This window comes from Buteo buteo, chromosome 19 (assembly GCF_964188355.1).
Source record: "Buteo buteo chromosome 19, bButBut1.hap1.1, whole genome shotgun sequence".
NCBI classification, from domain to species: domain Eukaryota; kingdom Metazoa; phylum Chordata; class Aves; order Accipitriformes; family Accipitridae; genus Buteo; species Buteo buteo.
In genome coordinates this window covers 21,465,568-21,474,451 of record NC_134189.1, presented here as the reverse complement: position 1 = coordinate 21,474,451, position 8,884 = coordinate 21,465,568, and the positions used below count along the sequence as shown (strand labels likewise).

Below are 8,884 nucleotides of genomic sequence, written 5' to 3'. Positions count from 1 at the left end.
ACTCTTTGGATTTCTGCCAACATCAGCTTTTATGTTCAGTGGGGAAAAAGTAAGCCTGGTAAGTATTGTATGAACTGCAGCTTTAGCATAAAGTACCTCTAGATATTTAATCACTTTTAACCAACTTTTCCATCCTCCATACCTTACCCCGTTTCCCCCCCAAAAAAAGCAAAAAATAAAAACAAACAAACAAACAAAAAAAAACAGAAAAAACCCACCACCCCACCAATGTACAGGCTTTAACTCAGTGTTTTCTTAACAAATACGTCTGCAGTGTTTTCACTTTGGCCACTGTTAAAGATGCAGGCATAGAGAAGGGAGTGTTGGACTAGCATGTATTAAAGAAAAAGGAACATTAACATTGCAGATCTCTCTCAAAAAGACTAAAACACTAACAAATACAAGTCGATGCACGTTTGCTTTAAACTAGTGTAATTCTTTTTCACATTGGATTAAACATTTGTATACCAAACATTACAGTGCTGTTTATCTCCTCCAATCATGCAAAAAATAGTTAAAACGTGCCACTTCTGCCACAAATAGAATAAGACCAATCCCCAATGCCTCTACATACCTTCCAAAGTTAGGATTTGAAATGAGAAGAACTTTATAAAGAAATAGAGACACAAAGCTGCCAATTAATACCAAGATGGCACAAATTACAGATTTGTACAGAAAGCTCATGTTAAGTCAAGTGACACTTCTCTCAGCCTCATCATTTGAAAGGCCATAATCCTGCAAGGTCAGATAGTGGTGACTCTCAAAGGATCCTGAACTTACAGCTCCCATCTACAGCAGTAGGAACAGTAGGTGTCCAGAACTTTAAAAACCTGGTATTTAACACCTTCAACTCACGTTGAGAAATTGAGGCACTCGGCAGTTTACAGGATCAAGCCTTACAGAGGTAGAAAAGACTTAACTGGTGCAGTAATTCACAGAAGTTTCTAGAGAGCTGCCAGACAGCTTTCCGAAAATCTTCCAAGTGTGAATCATGCTTCAATGCTTGCCTGTGAACACACATGAACTGCAATATGTCTGGGGACCAAAGCAGCATCCAAATAAAATTCCCACTTAAGGTTGTGAACTGAGCATCTTCATTAGAAAACTGATGCTGAAGAATGAACACAATTTTATGTTCTGCAAAAAAGGGCAGCAACCACAGCACGTGTGCCTTTCACTCTTGCTCTCTTGATTGACACATATCCCCCCTTTTCCACATTCCTCTGAGCTTCTCTGATAAACAGCATTGCAAGTTGGTTTTCAAAAAAAAAATTTACAAGAGAGAGTTCTGTCGGTCATCTATTTACATGTGGCATCACTCCACCAGAAGTTTGATCTCATTGGCTAATAGCTGGTTCATGTTGAATAGAGCCCCCGGGAGCTTGGTGAGCAACTCTCTCTCCGTGGTCTCAGGGTCGCTGTCGACAGAGCTGGAGCTAGCACTCATATTGTCGACAGCGGCACTAGCTGGAGGGCCCAGCTCTGGCTCGCTAGTCTCGCTTGCCGTGGACACCACAGAGAGCAAGGACATGCGCCGCGTCAAGCGACCGGGGGTAAGGAGAGAAGCGGCATAGTCCGCTATGATACCAGCTACATCTAGATTACAAGCCTTGTCAAAGGCAATGAAACCTACATTTGCATTGGCCTCGCAGACGTAGAATGAACCGTCGTCCTTCATCAGCAGGTCAATGCCACACACGTCCATCCCCAGGATGTTTGACACTTGGACTGCCAACTGCTTGCCTTGTTCACTCAGTGAGCACATCATCCCTACGCCACCTGGAAAAAGTGGAAAAAAAAAACCCACTTGCTGTCTGTAGTCTGGTCACAGGTGACTGACATCCTTCTCAACTGCTTGGTTCTTTTTGGTTCGGAAGCTCCAAAGCGAGCTAGCAAGCAAACTGCTGCTGACCCAGAAAGCAACCTCCTTTCCACAGTGACTACTGATGAACTTGAAGCCACAGCAGGATTTCAAAAGATTCTGACCTGCCAAAGCCAGGTCAGGATTATGACTTGTTTATAAAACAGTTAAGTGCTGACTTTTTAGTCCAGAAAGATATCATATATTTTTATGATCCTGGGATATTAAAAAGATGACCTAACAAACCACCCTTGTTCCTTCTAAGGCAGAGGCTTTCTGTACGTATTTCTAAGTTATCACAAGAAATCGTTCAGCAAAATTAAAGCAAGTGTTCCTGACAAGACTACAGCTCTAACAAATATAATAGAGAGTGATGGGGGCTGAGACATTGTCATCTGTTCATGTCCCTCTCAGCTTGCTACCATAGGTTGCTGTCTCTAAAGCAAGAATTAGGGATCATTTGTGTCTGAACCTCAACTGGTCCCATTCACAGTCTGTCGTCTAAGTATTAACCGACTCAGACTTCATCTATCACAACACTTAAGTTTAAAAAAAAAAACAATAACAAACCAAAAAACATTTAGCAGAAAAATCTTTCAGGCTATACTTCCTCAGCATCAAGTAGTAACTAAAACCTCTCAGGCATTTTGACTAACCAAAACTGTACTGTACATGAATACATTTTATCCCACCCCTGGTCAGGTTCCGTACAGCTTCAGCCAGGCAACCTCAACCCTCCCTCCTCCTTCTACCCCCGGAAACTCGCTTGTCCTACATCCAAAGCTATGCAGAAACACAGTTCTGAGTATTCTACAATCAATGCAGTAATCTTCCTCTTCCTCTCAGACACTGTCTTTGAGGGAAAGGGTTGCAGGCAGGAGCCTGACAAGACATAAAGCAGCCCAGCAGCTGCACAATGCAATCCATCTCTTTATTGCTTTCAACAGTTTCCTCCCTTAACACTCTCTTCCACCCTCTTGCCAACTGGCTGTCTCCTCCACCTCCCTCAGTCTCGTCTTCCATCTTCCTTCTTTTTCTGTTCCTCTTAACAGGATGAAATGAATGATAACATGGCATTAGCATGACATTGCCACTACCACATCGGTTGCTCCGTTCGTGTTCCTAGAACTCTCCCTGCCTTTTTATCAGTCCTATCTATCTAATATTTTGGGCGGAGATTGTCTCTCCTTCCGTGTTTGCTCAACACACATCTCAATCCTCACTCTCGTGTTTCCTCTGTAAACCTCCAACAGTGAGCACAATTAATACAAAATAAAGCCTGCAGCTTACTTCAGTTCGGTTTGTGATTTTTCAACTGGATTGAAAAATTCTGATCAAAACTATGAACAATGCTTTTCCTACCAAGTGAGCAGTTACTCTGCATCCTCCCATCTGTTGAGCAGCGGAGCATGGTGCCCACCACACGGCCTCCTACTACGATGACACGTACATCCTTGCCATGGGACTCTTTAACGTATTTTTGAAATAAGTAAGGGGCATCATGACGAATCAAATGGCTTAGGTCTGCCAAATGGTGCTTGTCTCGTGCCAGGAACACAGCTTTACCTGTATGAAGAAAAGAACATCGGAAGATTGGAAGAAGCTACAGATTTGAGCTGTGTCAATAATTCAGCACATAAAAGTAAAACCTCTGACCAGTATGCCGCCCGTTCTCACAGGCCCCATCTGTAGCTTATACCCATTTACAAATTCTTCTGTGGACATCAGTGTTCCACTGCTTCAGCGCATTGAAGTGTTCAAGTACTGACAGAGTTGAGGAGCCATATGAAGAGTGGAAAAAAAAAAAAAAAAAAAGATAACGGCTTTAGATAACAGAGGTGGTCTTGTAATTTCAACTCCTTTTGGTACAAGTCCTTAATGAGGGGGGAAAAGGAAGAAATACTTAAAGAGCAGCAGACATTTAATTAATAACACAGTTTTGTTCAGCCACAAGAGGACTGGACCCTCAGCCTACAGCTTTCACACACAGGAACGAGTGACATGAAACTGTTAAACACCAGGCAGCTAAGAACTCTGAAGTCGCTAATGTGCCACTGCAGAACCAACCGCCTCTCTGCTGTGAAGTTGCTGAGAGCTGCTCTTCCCAGTACTTACAAGAGCTCACAACTCCAGAATGAGGCTTTGCAGCGGAACAACTACGTTCAGAGGAAAACACTAGACTCCACAGTATGCAAGATAATTTAGCAGAAGATTCCACAAGACACAAACTGAATGGAACGCACTACAATTTTGGAAAAAACTCTTTAGAAATCACTAGCTTTTCCGCAAGCAAACATCTCAAGGACTTGTTTTTTTTAACCTAAACCAAGTCATTTCATTCCCCTTCGTTTCTAGAGCACACCAAAGACTTCTTTGTTCTTTTCCAATTTGACTAATACTGATGAAAGCCACTCCTGAAATAGACTCTACCACCTTCCACCTCATTTCTAGTCTCACAAGATGGCATCCCTTTCCATCTTTACCTACATTTCCCAACTCCTCTTCCCCTTTCTTAAGGACTCTTTTATGTGTCATATTAGATTTGTTTTGCACTATGGCTGCACAATTTTTTTTGTGGCAGAATTGTCACTCAATTTTGCTACAATGCTACCAGAGTTCACAAATCAATTGATACACTGCCTATCTTAACTAAGGGAACAGAAATGCAGCAGTAGCAGAACTAGGAGAAATAACGTGTGAAGAAGAATTCTACCAAGTGCTACAAAGCCCAACTGGAGCAGCCTCTGCTTCATCAGGATTCAAGGTCTCCGTAACACAGAACACTGCTTAAGGAACATGGAAGTTCTCATCACAAACAGTATCAGAATGTAGACTTAAAAATCATGACAAGAAAGCAAAAACCTCCATGTGCTTTCTCCCATTCCCAACTTTAGCTCTCCTACAGGCACTTAATAATCCTACTGTATTCATAAAATGGGATAGGAAGAATGATGCCTTGGAGGGGAACTACTTAATTCTTGGTAATTATGCAGCATCATGACATCTTGGCAAAAAAATAAGATTGGCACATTTGCAGCAGCAGCAAACTACATAGAAAATGGGCCTAGAAGAGTATGACTTTTATTTATCAGCCAGTACCTATCACCATGTTTGCCTGTTGTTTTTTTTTTAAATACCATTTGCAAATGGCTGCTCTTCAATTAATTTGAAAGCCTCCCCAACTCTCTTAATGTGAAAGGGTATGTACTGTGCAGAAATTTGCACTACAACGCCTGGAATTTAGAGTGCTCTAAAATAAAACTTGTAAATGGAGATTTACATGAATTCTGGCTAAAAAGGGAGAAGAAAGTCAATAGCTCCAAACTCTGTAATTATTTAGTAGATCTTAACAAGAGGCAGTATCAAGTGAAATCCACTGTCTCGGATACTCCATGGTTGTCAAATTCAGCTTGCTGCAAAGTCAAACTCCAGCTTGGCTTCATAGCTCCACAAGCACTTTAAACCCTATAAACAGGTATTACTGCCAACAGAAGCAGGTCTAACCTTCCTCTGCCCCAGCCTTTTGCTCTCACTCTTCCATTACATCAACACAAGCATTGTGCAAGTAAATGGTAATTCATGTAAGTAATTAAACCAAGTAAAAATAACCCATCTAGATTCATTCAACATCAGTTCCTGAATCCATTTACTACATGGCTACAGAAGCACTCATGCCAGCAGAAGAGATACACTAGAGCAGCACACAGGGGGAACAAACTGACAGACAATAAGAAGGAAGAAGTGGTGTCTTTTTGTTACGCTTTTGTTTAAGGTAACTGCTGGTTTATGTGCTTAATCTTCAGTTTCAGTCTCTTTTTACTTCTAGTATTTATTAATTTGGTTTTAAAGTAAATTAAAAACACTGCAACCTCCTGTGCAAATAACGCTCTGAAATGGATTTTAAACCTGGTTTCCTTTAGTAGATCACTATCAAACATTAAACGAAATTGATGTATGGTTTCATATTCAACACTTAAAACAAAAGACTGATAACAGAACAATTTAATCTGAACCTGCTGTATTATCACCAGCACTGTCAGAGATCTTTTTCTGAAAAAGAGATTTTATTTAAATCAGAATCCTAATTACAGACAAAGTCAAGTAGAAAAAAAGTCAAATTAAGACTGAATGAACTAAGATTTCATTTCTTATGCCTATTTAGAAACATCCCTAAACATTCCATGTAGGCTTCTCTCTGCTTGCTTAAAGCCAGACCTTCCATTATTCCAGTTCAAAGCTTTCCTCACAGAAGTCACCAATGCACCACAATTTTGAACCCCTGTCCCCCCTGCTATTGCAAGACTAGGTTCTACTAAAACTGCTTCCCATTGTTGCAGCCTACTCAACATTCAGAAGTCGAAGGATGGTAGAATTCAGATGTACCACAAAGAAGTCCAACACCTAATAGAAGACCTTCTTAACTATCATCCCTTGACGAGACAAAATCTTTAAAGAGTGCTGCTCAGAATACTCCTTGCCCTCACCCCTGACCTCACACCCACCTCGGTGACCCCGCGTGTTCTTCACCACCATAGGGAACTCCAGCACTTCCGCCTCATCAATCATTTTGGCAAAATTCTCATGACCACCTGGCAAAAAGAAAACCAACAACATTATGTGCCACCCTTCTGGTGTGGCCAAATTGGGGATGTAATTGCCACACATTCCTCCCACCCTTACAGCTTAGATAATGCAGAAAAAACTATCAGTTAAGAGAACTTGGTCATGGAGCATGATCAGAGTTTGGAGGTGTTTGTGATCTGTGGGATACTAACTCCTACTTCCTTTGGAATGGAAGACACAAGTTGACAAAGGCTTCTTGATCGCAACCCCAAAAGGCTCAATCCAATCTTCCAAATCGGAATGCCCCGATTCTACCATCTCATTCCATTTTATCCATTTTACTTTATCAACTCCCACCTTTTCAAGTGTCTAGCGGGAAAATAGCACAGAAATAACACCAGTAACAGTTCCATCCAAACTACTAACCAGGAAAGCAACATGGAATACAAAGACAAGGCATAATCCAGACAGCAGCAACAACCCAAATCTTGTCACTCCACCTCCCCCATTTCCAAGGCTTAAGTCTCCTGCATCTCATTCTCCCTACTTCCTGAAGTAGTACTTCAACCTTTTCATCTCCTTGCATCTGTAAGGACCTTAGAGAGTAGCTTTTAACTACCATTCACATGATTACGGTTGATACATCGAGGTTATTTGAGTTCAGTTCGATTCACAGAAGGCTGACCACAGTACAAGAAATACAGAAGAGAAAGTCAGCAGACAAAAGGGATGAGACTCCTCTAACAGCATGTGCAGTAAAGCGCGGAAGTCAAGCCAAGACACTGGTCACAAAGCCAGCAGCAGCCATCACTGCCCTGCCATGGATTTTAATGCGTGTCATGGAATAACATGTCATTCAGCACATCCTGTTTTTCTTGGCAAAGCCAGCTCTCACTGATAACTTGATACTTGTGTTAAAAAAATAAAAAGGTCATGCTTCTGTCAAATTCCAGAGGCAGGCATTAAAAGAAGTGGCAGGGATTTATGAACAGAGATGTTCTGCAATTACCCCATCATTCGTGGTCTCCCCTTCCCCCCAAAAAAATTAAAAACTCATTCCTTTCTCAAAGAGCTAGAACAACCACATCTATAAAGAAAGGGTATGTTTCTTCTCAAATGTGTTTTCAAAGTAATTGATGGGAAATAGTAATTCATAGTAATTGACGGAAACCCATGTTTGTGTTTTTGTCAAGTTGTTTGTGTTTTTGTCAAGTTCCCATTACAAAAAGCCTATTGCTGCAACCACACAAAGGGGAGGAAAGCACTGCTATTTCCCAAGAAGGATATCTTCAATTCTTTAATATATTGTAATTAAAAACAGAAATAGCGTCAGGGTAGCTCAGGCAAATGGTTCCTCTAATCTAGCACTCTTGTCAGGAACCACAGACTCCAGAGGCAGGCACAAGACACATTAATAACTAACTTCTCTGGTGGGAAACAAACAATTGTTCAAAGTTGAACACAAGGGCTTGTACTCTTTTGTCCTTTCATAACTAATATATTCGCAGATATTTTTATTCACGTAAAAGTTTAAACTACTTTCAGGTTTTACCAAAGTCTAGATCTTTATAGTATCCTATGACATTTAGTTGCCCAAGTTGTTGGCTGTTGTTGCGGGCAATTGGAAAAAAAGTGGTTCAAAGTGGTTTAAGCCAAAATTAGTTGTTTGGGAGGCTGAGGTACAGTTAAAGTACTCTTCCCAGACTATCACAGCTAATAAACAAAGCCAAAAAATACCAAAAATAGAATCTGAGTGCTGTGAATTTAATTTCCTTTCTTGGTTACTGAACACTTATCTGTGGAACTAGCCTCATGCTATTTAATTCTGTGGATTTCCAAAACTTGACTCATCTCTTTTGCACTGCAAAAGCATACATTATGGTAGGTAACTATGCTATCCGTTTGATCCAAAAGCCTTACCATATGAAAAAGTGTCTGGAAGAGGCACACCATGACCAGCAAGTTCTTGAAATGTCCAGAACTTGTTGACACAGTTGAGGATGGCTTGGGGACGATTCATCAATCGACAGCCCATCTTCTCTAAGTGGCGAAGGACTGTGATATCGCTGTCACTCTGGACCCAAGGTGTTGGTACACGCACAACCACCACTTGCGGGTAAGCAGTAATGAGCTCCCCATTCACCCGGAGACCTAAAGAAGGAAGAGAAAAACACCCCAATCAACTACAAGGTCTTCAGGAGAAGGTAAACAGGCAAAGAAATACTGCACAATATGTCATCACAACAGAGATACCAGACTTCAACAGTGAGCATTAAAATAGCGCAACTCTCCCTAAAATGCATCTCATGAGTTGTGCTGTTTCATACAAGTCACTCTTAACCCACTTAAAACTAGGACTAGGCAAAGGACAGACTGTATTAAGGCACAGAATCTGGGCCTCCTTCCTAAGGTGAAGGAATTTTTTTATAGGTTGACACGTCATCTTTTCTATGGGTGTTA

The 8,884-nt window shown here is 41.2% G+C and overlaps 1 protein-coding gene across 3 annotated transcripts in view; it reads right to left on the bottom strand.

Moving 5' to 3' along the window:
• Positions 1-6: 6 nt before the first annotated feature.
• The window catches only part of RIMKLB (ribosomal modification protein rimK like family member B), a 49,047-nt gene continuing 40,169 nt past the window's right edge, over positions 7-8,884 (bottom strand). For 2 of the 3 annotated variants that reach the window (XM_075051583.1, XM_075051582.1), the window contains exons 4-7: positions 8,345-8,575; positions 6,364-6,450; positions 3,224-3,427; positions 7-1,779 (exon numbers count right to left, since the gene is read on the bottom strand). In XM_075051583.1, the coding sequence (XP_074907684.1) occupies positions 1,316-1,779; positions 3,224-3,427; positions 6,364-6,450; positions 8,345-8,575 (986 nt within the window). In that variant the 3' untranslated portion in view covers positions 7-1,315. The remainder of the gene's footprint in view (positions 1,780-3,223; positions 3,428-6,363; positions 6,451-8,344; positions 8,576-8,884) is intronic. The other variant, XM_075051584.1, reaches the window with a different exon arrangement.